At 36.6% G+C, this 17,649-nt stretch overlaps 1 protein-coding gene across 2 annotated transcripts in view; it reads left to right on the top strand.

Annotated features, from left to right (window-relative positions):
* The window catches only part of PPP1CB (protein phosphatase 1 catalytic subunit beta), a 37,610-nt gene that overhangs the window by 5,493 nt on the left and 14,468 nt on the right, over positions 1-17,649 (top strand). For both annotated transcript variants that reach the window (XM_004324313.4, XM_073791481.1), the window contains exons 3-4: positions 13,102-13,233; positions 15,556-15,786. In XM_004324313.4, coding sequence (XP_004324361.1) covers positions 13,102-13,233; positions 15,556-15,786 — 363 coding nt within the window. The remainder of the gene's footprint in view (positions 1-13,101; positions 13,234-15,555; positions 15,787-17,649) is intronic.

The raw sequence follows: 17,649 nt of genomic DNA, 5'->3' as shown, positions 1-17,649 counted from the left end.
GTGTATAGCAAAGTGATTTATGAGGACATACATAACCTTCCTAATAGTCACTGACCTCAGGGCTCTCCCTTCCCAAATTTACCCACATCTGTGCAAAGACAAATTGAGGTATTTATGTTACATGCGCGATCTGGTGGGAATGTTGCCTTTGGGTCTTGATACATGCTGGCACTGTGTAATTTGGAGGTTTTGACACAGTTTATTTCCCCATAAAGGAATTTAATCCTTAGAATGTTCATCAGACTATGCCTGAGTTCCCATCTAGTCAATTTCCAAACTATTGATCAAAACATTTTCTTGCTTTGAGTGCTTGTCTAACACCATTTTAACTTTTCCCTTAATCCTACCTACTATTTTCAAGATTTAGAGAAATCAAAAGTTACTTTTCATGGGCTTCCCTGGTGGCGCAGTGGTTGAGAGTCCGCCTGCCGATGCAGGGGGCACGGGTTTGTGCCCCGGTCCGGGAGGATCCCACATGCTGCGCAGCGGCTGGGCCCGTGAGCCATGGCCACTGGGCCTGCGTGTCTGGAGCCTGTGCCCCGCAGCGGGAGAGGCCACAACAGTGAGAGGCCCGCGTAATGCAAAAAAAAAAAAAAGTTACTTTTCGTATTTAAGGACATCTATTATATAGCTTTCTCTAATATTTAGCAGTTATTATGGCTCTTTTTTATTTTAAATAGTAAACTGAGAGGCAAACTTTATAGGTACTTGTAGGTTCATCTGTGTTGTTTGAATATGTATCAAATAATTGAGCCAAAGTAGTGAAAGAAAATGACCAGGCTTCTGGAGTGAAAGTGAGAGAAAGATCTAAGTTATATAATGACAGAAAGGAACATATTTTATGAACATCAGACCTTAACTGCAATAGTTATGTGAATCCTGAATGATAACAGATATATACTCAATTAAGTGTTTATTCAAGGTAGTTCAGTAAGTATTGTTATAGTGGGGGACCATGTTTATACTCGCTAAAGGTACAGGTTCTGGATGTATTATAATTTCAGCTCTTCCTCAGTTTCTTCTGCATTTTGAGGATGATAATCGACCTGCTTCATAATGTATCTGTAACAATTAAACTGGTAGAACGCTTAGACCATAATAAAAGCTCAGAAAATGTTAGCTACTGTTATTGTTTAGTATAAACCTGAGTGTAAGGTAATAGAGGGCTTCTTATGCTACTGAGCTCTGGACCCTCCTCAAAGGAAGGCTGTTTCTTGTGAGGATCTAACAGATGTGCCCTCCACATTGTTTGTTGCATACAACCACTCATACATAGTATGTATGTATGTATGTATAAAACATTTCTTTCCTATTCCCATTATTCAGAATTTATAATCTGGTTTGACATATTAATGTTGGTCCTGAGGGGGAGAGATATTTTTAGGCAGGATTAAATGGTGAAAGGTGATTTAAGGAGATTCGGTGTATGCTTTCTTTTGGCTAGGGGCTAGAGAGCAATGGATTTCAAACTTTGAATCTTGGGACTACTCTATACTCATAAAAATAATTGAGGGGCTTCCCTGGTGGCGCAGTGGTTGAGAGTTCGCCTGCCGATTCAGGGGATGCGGGTTCGTGCCCTGGTCCGGGAAGATCCCACATGCCGCGGAGCGGCTGGGCCCGTGGGCCATGGCCGCTGGACCTGCGCGTCCGGAGTCTGTGCTCCGCGGCGGGAGAGACCACAGCAGTGAGAGGCCCATATACCGCAAAAAAATAAATAAATAACTGAGGACAAGAACTTTGATTTGTATGAGTTATTTATCAGTACTGTGTTAGAAATTAAAACTAAGAATTTTAAAATATTCTTTAAAAAAAAATTCTTTAATTCATGTAAAATAACGATAATAACCTATTCATTTTACATAATCAGAGTTTGTTTTCTACAACAAAAATAATAGTGATAAGCACATGTCTTTAATGTCTGGTTTTGTAGAAGACACAATTCTCATATCTGCTTTGCTTCAGTTTGTTTTGATACATTGTTTTGGTTGAAGTATATGAAGAAAATCTGTACTTTTACAGATACAAAGTTGTAAAAGGAAGGAGTATTTCAATAGCCTTTTTAGATAATGGTGGATATTCTTTAACATTATACCAGAAATCGACAAGTGATAATTTCTTAAAGGTTAGTTGTAATGTAGAATCTGAAATATTGTTCTCTTACATTAAAATCCATTTATCTATCTTGCATTTTAAATGGATCTTACAAATGACTTTGTAACATGCATTGGTCGTTTTGAAAATACTGGTTAAGCTGATTTATGCAGATGTCAAATGTTGACACATTTTATACAACATCAAAAAATTCACATTTGTTAATATTACAGCAAGGTATCAGAAGAGTCCTTAAGTATGAAGAAGCTGTCAAATTCATGGTGTTGGATACAAGGTTTCCAAAATTTTAATTTTCACTAGCAACAAATACTGTCAGTTGTTTTCTTTGAAGTGACAGGCTCACTTTGTTCATTTTCAAGAGTATCTGTTAAATATCTTAAGTGTGAATAACCATAGTTTGTCACTTGTGCTTTCCAGTAAAAGAGATGGTCTGTGAAAGTAGCTATATCAGCTTGGAACTAAAACAGTCATACAAGTGCTCTTTTTGAAGACAACCATTGTACTTTGATATGCAACAGAAATGCTTCATGGATACTTTCATTTCATCATGCAGAATATTAAAAAGATGTATACTTGTTGGTGGCGATGTAAGAAAATTGATTGTTTTTACTGCTTAATCAAGGGCAAGGGCATTTTTAATTGAAACTGGACCTTTTTTGTTTCGCTGTGTGTGGCAATTTAGTGCCTCTGATTTGGTTTCTGCTGAGGTGTCGGTGTTTTAATCACCATTGCTTTTGCACCATGCAGATGTCAACACAGTGAAAAAGGGGATCACACTCGTGAGAACCACAGGACTAGGGTACTCCCTTCTTCTGTTCCTGAAATGTCTAGTCCTCCCCTGTATCTGTTAATTTTCTTCTTCACTCTTTTTTCATTATCTATTTGTTTACTAGTTTACCTGGAATGATTTTTTTAACTTACGGCAATACACAGACCCCTCTGAGAAATCATGAAAGCCCCGGACTTCTCAGAAAAGTATACATGTGTATGTGCATACACAGTATTACAGTTTGGGTTTTTATACAGAGCTCCTGAAGGCCATCTGTAGGCTCAAATCACATTAAGCAGGCAAACTTAAGATAAATTGAAATTATGGCAGTGGCTTAATTCTTTCATTTAAAACCAAAATTCCCCATTCTAGCCAACTGTAAAAATTTTACTTTTTTTTCTTCTTTGTGGCTTAAAGTAGACTCATACTAAATATGGAGAAATTGCTGTTTCATCTTAGAAAAAAAATTTAGGAAATCTGGATTTATGTTAACTTTGCTGTTGATTAGTATGTAACCTTGAGTGAATCTTTTTGGTAGGGTAGAGGTTAAAATGTTAAAGGTTAATGAAGATTACTAAGATTTCATGTGGCAGATGTAATAGTGGAATTAGGTGTTTTTTTCTCCTTGTCATTCTTTCTGTTTTAGAGAAGACAGTTATTAGTAAGAACTTGCTGGAGAAAATAGCAGATGGTTATTGACAGATAAAATTTAGTGTATACACAACACAGACATATATGACACACACCGTTTGTAATTTAAAAAACAAACCTGCATTGAAAAGGTTTTTACATGAATATGAAATTTGAAAAATAATGATGGAGTATAAATTTTTGTAATCATGAGAAGAAGGGACTTCTTTTGGGGGAAGAGAACATTTTGCTTAATTGAGGTTCAAAGTTAGTGTTCTGTATCATCGAAATCAACTGGAAGTGTTCATCTGTTAATGCTGATCTATAATGAGATTTTATGTATTTCATCTTGGAAGGTGTCTTAACACAGATAGGTAGGTGCTACTGAAACTATTATCAATCCAAAAGCATGTGGTTTTAGTTAAGTGATTTTAGTCATCACTTGGAAGGTATTTATAGAATTTTATTAGTTCTCTCTTAATATTTGCCTTTTATCATGTGATAACATTGCACATTAGTCAATTCCAGTGAGAGGTTAGGTGGAAGCTCCTCACCTGCACAATTAAATGGATTTTGACTTATTTTGCACTAACACTGAGGTCTAAAGAATGCTGTAAGAACTGTGGTTTGAGCTTAGAAAATAGTGTCCAGTGCAAATCTGTGAGGGAATGAAGATCTCACTTGTTTTAACATTTGACAGCCCTGGAACTGTGTAAAGCAACCTGACATTTGCTTGTGATTACAAGCAACATTAGTTGTCAGAGTGACTTAGCATAGTGTATGTTTCACACATAAGTATTTTTTCACATTTTAATTTTAGGTTGAATTATTAAGAAACATTATCAGGTTTGCAGCAAGATCTAATTTATAAAACCTACTCAGTGCTCGATAGTAGTGATTGAGGGTGATTCTCATTCAGAAAAATGTCAATATTGGCCCTCAGCTCAAAAAAGTCACAATAAAACTTTATCACTATTAAACCACTGAACTGCTGTGTGGTAGGGCAAGTCAGGATATTCAGCTTTTGTTTCTGACAAACATCTGTGTAACTGACAATGGTTAAGTTCATGAGAGCTAATGAAATACACCATTGATACCACTGGTTCAATATTTTTCCACTGAGTGATTGCACCATAAGCTTTAAACACCTTCAGTTTTCACAAGCTTTATTAAATTGTCCAACTAAGTCTTTTCCTGCTCCATGAGTATTTTTACCTCCATCATGTTTTGGGTTTGTTTCTTTAGCTTCTTTGAAAGTATTCTTTTTATTTATTTTATTTATTTTTGGCTGCGTTGGGTCTTCGTTGCTGCGCACGGGCTTTCTCTAGTTGCAGAGAGCGGGGGCTACTCTTCACTGTGGTGCGCGGGCTTCAGTAGTTGTGGCTCGCGGGCTCTAGAGCGCAGGCTCAGTAGCTGTGGCGCACGGGCTTAGTTGCTCCGCGGCCTGTGGGGTCTTCCCAGACCAGGGCTCGAACCCGTGTCTCCTGCATTGGCAGGCGGATTCTTAACCACTGTGCCACCAAGGAAGTCCCTTCGGAAGTATTCTTGCCTGTGGTTGTCCCACACAGACTATTCATAGAGGCTAACTTTTCAGTCATTTCAAATTCAGCATTGGCTCCTCAAGTGAGCAAAAGCTAAGTATTGGCAATATCTGTGAACTCATCAAGAGCCAAGGAAACCACTCAAAATCATTTTTGTTTTTTTAACTGATTATCGACGTTGCTTTCAGTGTCCTCAACCCTTCAAGAACTGTCTTTACGGAAGGACTAATAAATATATAGTCTTAAACAAGTTTATAGTCTCAGGACATACTTCTTTGGCTTTTCCAAACAAATATGATTTAATTAACTCACCATTAGTAAATGGCTTTCCTCACTTTCTAATACATGAACCAGTTGGAAGCTTACTTTCATTGCAGCCTCATTTTTATTTTTGTGAAGAAATTCTGCTGTGATGAGATTCCATTTACAATTTAAAAAAATTTTTTTGATTGTTACTTTCCTATGAGATAGGAATGTTGTGAAGAAGTGCTTAGTTTCCTAATGTGAACATATATTTTATTCTTTTAGCACAGCTATAATGTCATAAATACAATGCCTAGTCATCTAATTCAGTAACAAAATAATCCACACTCCACTGGGCCTTAGACATTCATATTTCAGTTTTCTTCCTTTGACATGATGAGTATGCACTGGTAATAAAAGTAAAATAAAATGTTGCAGCACAGCAGTAAGTAGATGCTGAAGACACTGTTGAGTTATAACTGCATCTCTGCAATTTCTAGTACCCTGGGAAGCAGTGCGAAGCCATGAGGGTGCCCCATGTGGTCTCTATGGCAACTACTCAACTCTGCCATGGTATCGTGAAAGTACCCATAGGTAATACGTAAATGAATGAGAGTGGTTTTCTTCCAGTAAAGCTTTACTTATGGACGCTGACATTTGAATTTGATATAATTTTTATGTGTCACAGAGTATTGTTCTTCCCCCGCCTCCCCCTCCAACTATTTTTAAAAGTATGAAAGTTACTCTTAACTCACAGGTCACACAGAAACAGGGATTGGACCAAATTTGACCCTCAGGCCTTAGTGTTTTCCCCCTTTTCTGGTGTAAACATGGTTGTGCAGAAAGATTATTTTATCAGGAACCAGGAGACCTTGATGCTTCTACCTAAGTTGAATGACTCATTTGCTGAGATAACATATGGGGTTAAGGCCAGTAGTGTCTAGTCCTTGGCAAGGTGTTCCTCAAAATTCTTCACGTAAGCGTCTGAATTTCTAGTGTGTGCCCAATGATCATATTTTGTGTACTTCTCTGTTTTCACTTGAGCAGCCACTCCACTGTTGAAGAGCAACCAACACAGGAAATTTTTGAGGGTTTTGATCTTTAAGAAAAGGAAAGCACCAGTGTGTTCAACAGTCACTCCTGGAGGCATAGGGGAATAGACTCCAAATGAAAAGTGGCAGTCTTACTGGACTAAAGAGGAGAGGTGGAAGTCTGGGGCAACTAAAGCAGTTGAAACTTAAGTCTAAAAGAGGAGAGAATCACATAGACTCTAACCTCAAAATCTGCAGTCAGGTCCCCCTAAGCTCATTGATTTTTAAGATACACACGTGCAAGGGAAGATTCTAAGTAAACCAGAAGAAAACAGTGTCTGGGAAGCTAAGGATATGAGCAGAGATTCCAGCATCCCCCACAGTACCAGCGTGGCACAAGTTGAAGTTCAGTCTTTATGAAGTGAGAGGGGCCATATTATACCCTGAGTTTTTCATTGAGACCCCCATCAATGCCACTCTCCAAGATTGAGGGCAAAATGAAGTAGACCAGCCCTCAAGAAGATGTGGGTGAGGGGCTTCCCTGGTGGCACAGTGGTTAAGAATCTGCCTGCCAATGCAGGGGACACAGGTTCGAGTCCTGGTCCGGGAAGATCCCACGTGCCGTGGAGCAACTAAGACTGTGTGCCACAACTACTGAAGCCCACGTGCCTAAAGCCCATGCTCTGCAACAAGAGAAGCCACCGCTATGAGAAGCCCGCACACCGCAACAAAGAGTAGCCACTGCTCACCGCAACTAGAGAAAGCCTGTGTGCAGCAATGAAGACCCAACACAGTCAAAAAAAGAAAAGAAAAGAAAATGTGGGTGAGTCCTTGGTACTCTGCTGCTAAAGGAAACAGCCCTCCATGGAGGAAGATGTCATATAGAAATTGTACAGTTTTTCATCCATAATCAAATATTTCATTCAGTGAAATACTACAGGAATGCTAACAGGATTAATGGACCAAAATATCAAGAGGAGAAAAAGGTATAAATCCACAGAATTCACATATTAGAGTTATCACACAGACTTGAAGATAACTGATTTAATATGCTCAAGGTAAAGAGGAAAAGAAAAATTTTATCAGACCTGGAAACTGTACAACTAAAAAAATATATTAACTAAATTTAAGAATTTGGTAGTGCATTTACTAGCAAATTAGAAACAGCAAAATAGAGTAGTAGTAAACTAGGGGAAAAAAAGAGTTGAGTAGAAATTATGCAGTGCTGAGAGAGAAAAAATAGAGGGGAAGTACAGAAAGAAAGCAACAGAAGACAATGGAAGGGTTTAACATGTGTAATGGGATTCCCAGAAGGACAAGAGATGTGGAATAGAGGATATATTAACCAAGAATTTTCCAAAATTGAGAAAGATACCAAAACAAGATTAAAGAAGGTCTGTGACTTCCAAGTGGGAATAATGTAAATAAAGTCATATTGAGACCCATCATGGACTTAACTCCCAAAATCAAAGAAAAAAATTTTTTAAAGCTCCCAAAGGAAAGAAGTCATTACTTTCAGGACAATAATAAGAGAGATGGTTGATATATCACCTGCAACTACAGAAGCCAGAAATCAATAGAATGACCTCTTAAAGTGCTAAAAGAAAAAAAAAGAATGCTAACCTACAATTCTAAATGTAGTGAGCATATGCTTCAAAAGTGAAGGCAAAATAAAGATAGACTAAAACTAAGAAAATTTATTGATAATAGATGGCACTAAAAAATGCTAAAGAAAGTTCATGTTGAAAGAAAATGATCACACATAAAAGCACAGAACTGCAGAAAGAAATGAAAGATAGCAATAAGAATAAATGTGTATAAATATAAATTAGGACTGTTTAAAATAATTGTGACTTGTGGGGTTTAAAATATATGGGAGCAGTATATGACAGCTGTAGAGCAAAAGTCTGGAGAGTGGTAAATCAGTCACAAGTGCATATGTTATCTCTAGAGTAAGCACCAAAAGAAAAAGAATATATAACTAAAGAGCTAATAGAGGAGAAAATGGAATAATAAAAGATAAGCAATTACTCCAAAGAAATGTAAGAAAAGAGAAAGGAATAAAAAACAGATGAGACAAAACAAACGACAGGATGGTGTACTTCAACTCAGTTTTCCCAGTGATTATGGTAAATGTGAGAGGAGCAAACACTCCAGACAAAGCTCAGAAGACATAACCATATACTGTTTACAAGGGACATATTTTAAATTTAAGGGCACAGATGGGTAAGTAAAAGAATGAGGAAACTACATTATGCACATACTAACCGAAAGAAAACTGAGTCGGCTATATATTTATGCCAGAAAAAGACTGTAAGGTGAGAAGAATCGCTAGAGGGAAAGAAGAGCATTGCACAATTTAAAGGAATAAATTCAACAGGATGATATAACAATCTTAAATTTTTTAGGTATGTAATAATATAGGTCAAAAACACAAAAAGGAAAAGTTGATAGAACAAAAAGTTTGAAATAGACAAAACTACAACCATAGTAGATTAATGCACCTTTCTCAGTAACTAATAAACAAGAAAAAAAATCAGCAAGGATCTAGAAGATTTAAACAACACAGTAAAATTGATACACATGGAATGCTTTACCCAGCAACTGTAGGATATTACATACTTTTCAAGTATGTATGGACACTTAATAAAATATACTGTACCATAGAGCAAATCTCTAAATTTGAAAGAAAGGAGAGATCTCAGATATGTTCTCTGAATTCATTGGTAATAAGCTAGAAATCAATAGCATATAATTGGGAAATCCTCAGGTATTTAGAAATTAAGTAATGTAAATACTTTCACATGTCTTATTGGCTAAAGAAGAAATAACAGTGAAAGTTACAAAATACATTGATCTAAATAATAGTGAAAATGTGTTAAAACTTCTACAGTTACAGCTAAAAGCAGTGCTTAGAGGGATACATATAGCTTTAAATGTATATATTAGAAAAAAAGGCTGAACATTAAACTATTTCAAGACAACAGAAGAATAAATTATAACCAAAAAAGGTAGAAGGAAAGATATAATAAAAATAAGAGCAGAAATCAAATAAAAAGATGTATGATTTTTTTTTAAAAATGAAATCCTTGAAAAGATTGGTAAATTGATAACCCCTTAGAAAGACTGATAATGTAAAAATTTTTTTAAAATTTACCAGTATCAAGAAAGATATAGGAGGGCTTCCCTGGTGGCGCAGTGGTTGAGAGTCTGCCTGCTGATACACGGGACACGGGTTCGTGCCCCGATCCGGGAAGATCCCACATACCGCGGAGCGGCTGGGCCCGTGAGCCATGGCTGCTGAGCCTGCGCGTCCGGAGCCTGTGCTCCGCAACGGGAGAGGCCACAGAAGAGAGAGGCCCGCGTACCGCAAAAAAAAAAAAAAAGAAAAAGATATAGGAGATACCACTATTAAAGGAGACTAAAAAGATTGAACAAATAATGCAATAATGTAATCCTGGATTGAATTCTGTACTGGGGAAGAATATGCTGTAAAAGACATGATGGAGACAGTTACTAAAATTGTAGTACATTCTTTATTTTTTTTTAACTTTTTTAACTTTTTTATATATTTATTTATTTTTGGCTGCGTTGGGTCTTCGTTGCGGTGCACATGCTTCTCATTGCCTTGCTTCATTGCGGTGGCTTCTCTTGCTGCGGAGCACAGGCTCTAGGTGCATGGGCTTCAGTAGTTGCAGCACGTGGGCTCAGTAGTTCTGGCTATCAGGCTCTAGACCGCACGCTCAGTAGTTGTGGCGCAAGGGCTTAGTTGCTCTGCAGCATGTGGGATCTTTCCAGACCAGGGCTTGAACTCGTGTCCCCTCCATTGGCAGGCAGATTTGCGCAACCAGGGAAGTCCCTTTAGTACATTCTTCATATTAAAGATTTGTATAAATATTAAATTCCCTGAATCTGATAACTTGTATTGTGGCTGTGTAAGAGATACTATCAGGGAATAATACTGATGTATTAAGGGGTAAAAGAGCATGATGTATGCAGTCTATTCTCAGATGGTTCAGAGAAAAGTTTTAAATATATGTATTTTAAGCATAATAAGATTCTAAATAACTTAATGCTAATAAATTTGATAATTTAGATGAAAAACTAACCTTGGCAAACTGACACAAGGAATAGAAAACCCGAATAGTCTAGTATCTGTTAAAGAAAATGAATTTGTACTTAGAATACTTTTCAAAAAGAAAATTCCAGACCCAGATGGTTTCACTGGTGGCCTAAACATTTAAAGAAGAAATTTTACCAATTGTATAAAGTCTCATACAGAAAATAAAAAAAAAGGTAACACTTCCCAACTTGATTTCTTAAGCTAGCACAACCTTAATACCAAAATCTGATAAATAACAAGGAAAGGAAATTACTGGCCATTATCTCTCAGGAATATAGCCACAAAAATCCTGGGCAAAATATTAGCAAATTGAATCTTGCAATATACAAGAAAGATAGTCATGATTTGGTGGGGCTTATTCTAGGAATCCAAGTTCAGCACAATCAGTATAAGTCGTATTAACAGAATAAAGGGGATGAAATTATGATTATCTCAATAAATGAGATAGTGTATTTGACAAAGTTTAAAGACTCTTCATGATAAAAGGTCTTAGCAAACTAGTCGAGTATGTACAAAATTATAGCTTTCATACTTAATGGTGAAATAATAGAATGTTTTTTCCCTCCAAGTTCAGGAACCAGACAGGGAAGACCATTAGCACCACTTCTATTCAACATTGTCCTGGAGGTCCTAGTCAATTCAGTGAGGAAGGAAAATAAAAGATGTAAAGATTGGAAAAGAGGTAGAACTGGCTTTTCACAGCTGACATGATTGTATATATTTGGAAACTACAAAGGAATGTATAAACTGTTAGAATAGGAAGTAAAGTCGGTTTTCAAAAATCCGTTATTTCTATATGCTAATATTAAACAATTGGAAAATGAAATGAGAAAACACATTTACAGTATCAGCGCCCCTCACCTCCCATCAATTTAATGAAAAATTTGCAGGACTGCCACACTAAAAACTGTAAAACAGTGCTGAGACAAACATGACAACCTAAATAAAGGAGAAATACTATGTTCGTGGATTGGAAGACTCGGTATTGTTAAGGTATCAATTCTCCCTAGACTTACATATTCATTCCCAGTTAAAACAAGTTAGGGTTGAAAGGGACAAGCCAGTTTTAAAACATATTTGAAAATGCAAAAGGACCTAGATTAGCCCAGGAAATCTTAACAAAATGAGAATGATTATATTACCTGATACCAAGACTTTATTAAAAACTATAGTAATTAAGATAGCATAGTACTGGGACTTCCCTGGTGGTCAGTGGCTAAGACTCCGCACTCCCAAAGCAGGGGGCCTGGGTTCGATCCCTAGTCAGGAAACTAGATCCCACATGCCACAACTAAAAAAAAAAAAAAAAAATAGCGTAATACTGATGTAAAAATAAACAGGTTAACGGACTATGTAGAGTGTTTAGAAACAGACCCATTCATGTATGGTCACCTAATTTTTCTACCAAGTTAGCCGTGCAATTCAGTGGAGAAAGGATGATCTTTACAATAAATGGTGCTAAATCAGTTGGATATCTTTATGGATAAAAGTGAACTCATACAACTTAACATGAAAAAAAAAACCCAATTAAAATATGAGCAGAGGACCTGAATAGACATTTTTCCAAAGACGATATACAGATGGCCAACGGGCACGTGAAAAGATGCTCAACGGGCGGCCTTGATTTATTCCTTTTTATCAGTTGACTGATAAACTGAGACCCAATGCAGCCAAATAAATAAATTAATTTTTAAAAATTTCATACCAAGATTAAGAATTGTTCCTATTGCAGAGCATTGAATCTAAGCTAGTATTCTAGATACTTAGTGGAAGATACAAAGTTAGATGTGTTTTTTTCATCTTAAAAAAATTCAGATGTTTATGGGAAGTAGGTAATTGATGTTTGAGAACTAGTACTAATGTAGAAGTTATGCTAAGTTCTTATAATAAAGGCAGTTCTGCTGATAATTGTTTGGAATTTCAGAGATGATCTTATTAACTGTCATATTTGCTTAAAACACATTTCAACATTGGCTCTGTTTCCTCCTTGTTACTTATATATTACTATACTTATGGAATATATACACGAATAGGCTTTGACGGGGGGGACGACTTTTTTTTTTAAGCCTCTCTCAGCCTGACAAAGGAATCAGCAATTTTTAGCAAGAAATTCATGGACTTAATTGTAAATGGGAAATGATAGGAGTATATAGAAGTATAGTCTCTGTTTCCTTTTTAAAATGAGATAGAATGGGAGCTAGCAGTGTATCTAAAGAGAAAGAGCCAGTGGAGAAGGTAATGATGAGAGGAAATGATTGTTGAGTTCAGTAGGGCAAATAAGGAACTACCCATGGACCATTCCTCCCCACTCCATCCCAGAAGTTACTGAGAACCATATTAATTAATGAGTCTTAGTCACTTGGGCTGTGAGGCTTTAAGTTGGCCACTGGAGAACAAAGAAGACCGCATTTCCATGGCAGCAGCTTTGAGGAGCCTCAGAAACCACAACAGTGGAGATAGAGAAGAGCCAGAGGTCATGGAATAACCTTACTGTCAGCCTTACTGTCAGCCATAGGACACAACAGGATATCTGGTAGTTTGCTGCCTACGTGACTCTTTTGATCTTCAAAATATGGGCATGACTTCTTTTTAAGAATTATTATTTTATGGATAAATTTTAGAAAACTGACCATTTTGTTTATTGTTTACCAGTACGAGGATGTCGTCCAGGAAAGATTGTGCAGATGACTGAAGCAGAAGTTCGGGGCTTATGTATCAAGTCTCGGGAGATCTTTCTCAGCCAGCCTATTCTTTTGGAATTGGAAGCGCCACTGAAAATTTGTGGTATGTAAATGGGTGAAGTAGGAAACAGTCTCTTGAATCCTATATTTACATTGAAGATGATTGAGGAAACACCTAAAAATTTTTGTTAAAAAAAGGATTGCCAGGTTTTATTACATTAAATTATAGAAATTGAGACTTTTATAAAATGACAAGTTAGAGACAAGAAGAACATGTTTGCTGTATATACAACAGATTAAGAGATTGCTGTTCACACTATATAAAGCGTTCTTAGAAACAAGAAAAAGGTAATACGATAAAATTTAAGGGGTGGAGGCAGATTGTAGAAGAAATTCAAGTGGCCAGTAAACATAAGATCCTCAGCCTCACCAGTAATCAGTGAAATGCAATTTAAAAATAAATCTGGAACTCTGATCAGATTGAAAAAAAAATGTCAAAAATTGATATCCATTGTTGTCTAGGATCTGGAGAAAGGGCATGCCAGTACACTGGTTAGAAAAAACAGGTATAGAATTTCGGAGGTCAGTATGGCAATATCCATGGTTTTCTAACTTAGATGTGATCATTTTAATTTATTTTGAAGATTATATAACTTTATACAATTTGTATTTGATCTTTCAAATCTTACAGTGGCTTTTGGCCAAAAACTAAAACTTTAACCTTAGTTAAAGTTAACCTGGGGCTTCCCTGGTGGCGCAGTGGTTGAGCGTCCACCTGCCGATGCAGGGGACATGGGTTCGTGCCCCGGTCCGGGAGGATCCCACATGCCGCAGAGTTGCTGGGCCCGTGAGCCATGGCTGCTGAGCCTGTGCATCTGGAGCCTGTGCTCCGCAACGGGAGAGGCCACAGCAGTGAGAGACCCGTGTACTGCCAAAAAAAAAAAAAAAAAAAATTAGTTGAGTGATTGCATTTTTTTTAAACATCTTTATTGGAGTATAATTGCTTTACAATGGTGTGTTAGTTTCTGCTTTATAACAAAGTGAATCAGTTATACATATATGTATATCCCCATATCTCCTCCCTCTTGCATCTGCCTCCCACCCTTCCTATCCCACCCCTGTAGCTGGTCACAAAGCACCGAGCTGATCTCTCTGTGCTGTGCGGCTGCTTCCCACTAGCTATCTGTTTTACATTTGGTAGTAGATATAAGTCCATGCCACTCTCTCACTTCGTCCCAGTTTGATTGCATTGTTAAAGCTAGAAAAACTGTTGGCACAGAAAGCATTTTTCTGTAGTTCACATAACGTGGGAAGTGGTATAAATGCTGTATTACACTGACTTTTGGTTTGATGGTGCAGTTTTCCTTCTAGTAACTGTTAGTATTTGTCACTTAGCTTTTATGAACTTAACCATCAGCTTTTGTTCAATCAAGGATTATTTGCTATATGCAGACCTTTTCATTCCCCTGCATGTTTTTTAGTGATCCACATTCACACCATGTAACCTGCAGATGCATAGTGTGCTCTTTAAATACTTTTTTCCTCTTATGTGGCTTATTAAGTCATGTACTTGGTGTTCCTTTATACAGTGCGTAGCAATTAAGAGATATTAACTAAGTAAATGTTGAATAAATTAATTAGCTTAGAGTATCACCTGCAAGTAAGAGGTGGTAGTTGAAATTTTGTGGAAATGAAGCAAATTATGTCATCTTAAAATTAAAGTGAGTCATATTCTCAACAAGATACTCAAATGCTTTAATACAGGAATAATTTGAAGGTAGTAGAAGTTATTTATACTAAATATTTCTAAGTTTTTGCTGTTTGCTCACTACTAGGTATAAAAAAGTGGACCTAAGTTAAACTACCAGATAGTGTAACTGTATTAGCATAACAAATTATCCCAGAACTTTGTGGCTTAACAACATTAATTTATCATCTCATAGTTTCTGTGGGTTAAGAATTCAGGCACAGCTTAGCTGGGTCCTTTGGGTCTGAGTCTCTCACAGCCTGTTAAGGTGTCATCTGTGCCTGCAGTCATCTCAGGGCTCAATTGTGAAAGGATTCAGTTCCTTATGGGCCAATGGACTGAGGACCTCAGTTCCTAATGAGTTGTTGACCAAAGGCCTCCTTTAGTTCTTTACCAGATGTGCTTCTCCATTAGGTGGCTTCATCATCCAGCATGAGAGAAGGCAAGAGAGAGTGCAAGCAAGATGGGAAGTTACAATTTTTTGTAACTTTATCTCAGAAGTGAAAGCCCATCTCACTTTTGCTGTATCCTCTTTGTTAGAAGTAAGTCACTAGCTACGGCCCACATTCAAGAGAAGAGGATTACATAAGGGTATAAACATTGAGAATCATTTCATAGAAGCTGTCTGTGTACCACAGTAACCATAAATTTTCTAAAACTGTTTTTTTCTATTTTTAGGAGATATTCATGGACAGTATACAGATTTACTGCGATTATTTGAATATGGAGGTTTCCCCCCAGAAGCCAACTATCTTTTCTTAGGAGATTATGTGGACAGAGGAAAGCAGTCTTTGGAAACCATTTGTTTGCTGTTGGCCTATAAAATCAAATATCCCGAGAACTTCTTTCTCTTAAGAGGAAACCATGAGTGTGCTAGCATCAATCGCATTTATGGATTCTATGATGAATGTAAGTAAAAATAAAAGCTTATTTCTTATTAAAGGAAAAATTCCTTAATAGTTTTCCATTTCAAAAGAGTTCCTTCAATTCAGAGTTTTTAAAAATGTGGTCTATCAAACAGAAGCCCAAGAAGAGAGCCTTACATAAAAGAGGAACCTAAAACTGGGAAACATGTTATTAATTAAATTGGTTCCTGGGGATCTCCTTGGTCATGTTGTTTCAGGTTAATTGCAGCTTACTCAGCTGAAAGGCCCTCTTATAATTAGTTTGTATAGTAAAAATATCCAAGTGGAACAGAGGTCACTATAGACAGTAGCCTGTGGTTTTCTAGTCTCCATTAAGGTTTTAACTCTCAACTTTCTTGTGATATGACAGAAACTCTTATTGACCCTGTGTCACAAAGAATATTGAGAAGTTCTATAAAATTATTTAAAAGTTGAAGTTTATTAGAATTTTAATCTGTGCCTGTAAAACTAGAGAGATAAGGATATTGAATACTCTGGATGTCCTTATTTTGTTGTAATCTTTTTCATCAGTAAGAAATCACTGATTCGCTGTTGTGTGGTAGTGTTTCCAAGTGTTAATTACTGAATTACCCTACTACATTTGACTTTGGTGTTTTGCTTTTGTTAGAGTATGGGAGTGAATGAACATGTTTGGTTAATTAAATTTGGAACCAATTAACAATGATTTTCAAATTGAATTTTGTTTTTTAATGCTGAATTCTCCATTAGAATCGCTTTTTGCTTTTTTCCGTCCTTAATTATGGTAGAGTTCTTTTAGAACCCCTATCTTCTTGATTCATGTAATCGTTTATTTGACAAATGTTTGAGGATGTATTATATGCCAGGTACTATTCTAAATACTGGGAATGCAGCAGTACTCAAGAGAGATGATCTCTATTCTTATGGAGTTTACATTCTAGTGGGAGTGATTTTGTATTTGATTTTACATATTGCATTTTTATTTCTAACGTGTACTGTTAACGGTTTCAGTTGTTTACATCAGACCAGTAGACAGGAAGTGGATTGTAGTACATCAAGCTGCAACCACTTTTCTAAAGCTACATTAGAAATAGAGGTATATTATTAAAGGATAAAATATGGACTTGAATATCCTCAAGGATAGAAGTGACATCAAATGAAATGTATGTTGAGAGCAGCTTGTAAACACTTTGAGTTATACTTGTTCATTGAGGGGCAGGTTATGGCATAAAAGCATAGGAAATTAGTGCTTTGTGTCTTTTTATCCCTCCGTTGGGTTAGTTGTTGCAACTTACTGCCAAATTCAGAAAAATCAAGTAACTCCAAAAAGGTGAACGTGCACTTGAGATTGTGCTTGTTGTAGCTCTTTATGCTAGACTCCAGGAAAATTATAGCCTTTGTGTCTCTACTTATACTTACTATGGTGCCAAGTAAAAATTTACTCAGAAGTGAATGCCAGTTAAGCACCTGGAAATTCTCCTTTCTTGGCAGTAAGTTTATGCCGTGTTACCAGTGCACTAGAGTTAAAGCGGACAGTCTCCAGAGGCACCCTTTTCATTTCTGCTTACTTACTTGGCTAGGTATTTAACATTTTGAACGGAAAATTAAACTAATAGTCTATTAGATTGTTTCAAAGTTGCTATATTATAGTGACCTTAAAAGGCAAAAGTGTTTCATAAAACACCTGGCACTATATTTGTAGTCTTTGTAATTTTACTGAAGGTGCTGAATGTTTATTATACTTATTACCTTTTTAAAAGTATACAAGTCACACTCATTATAGAAAAAACAAGTGCTAAATAAACATAAAATTGGAATCATTCATAAGTCTGTTGCTGTTAGATAACTAATGAGAACAGTTTTAGATTTATTCTATTCCTTGTCCTTT

This window comes from Tursiops truncatus, chromosome 14, assembly GCF_011762595.2.
Source record: "Tursiops truncatus isolate mTurTru1 chromosome 14, mTurTru1.mat.Y, whole genome shotgun sequence".
Classification (NCBI taxonomy): Eukaryota; Metazoa; Chordata; class Mammalia; order Artiodactyla; family Delphinidae; genus Tursiops; species Tursiops truncatus.
Note: the sequence above shows the minus strand (reverse complement) of the source record. Positions and strands in the feature narration are given on the sequence as shown.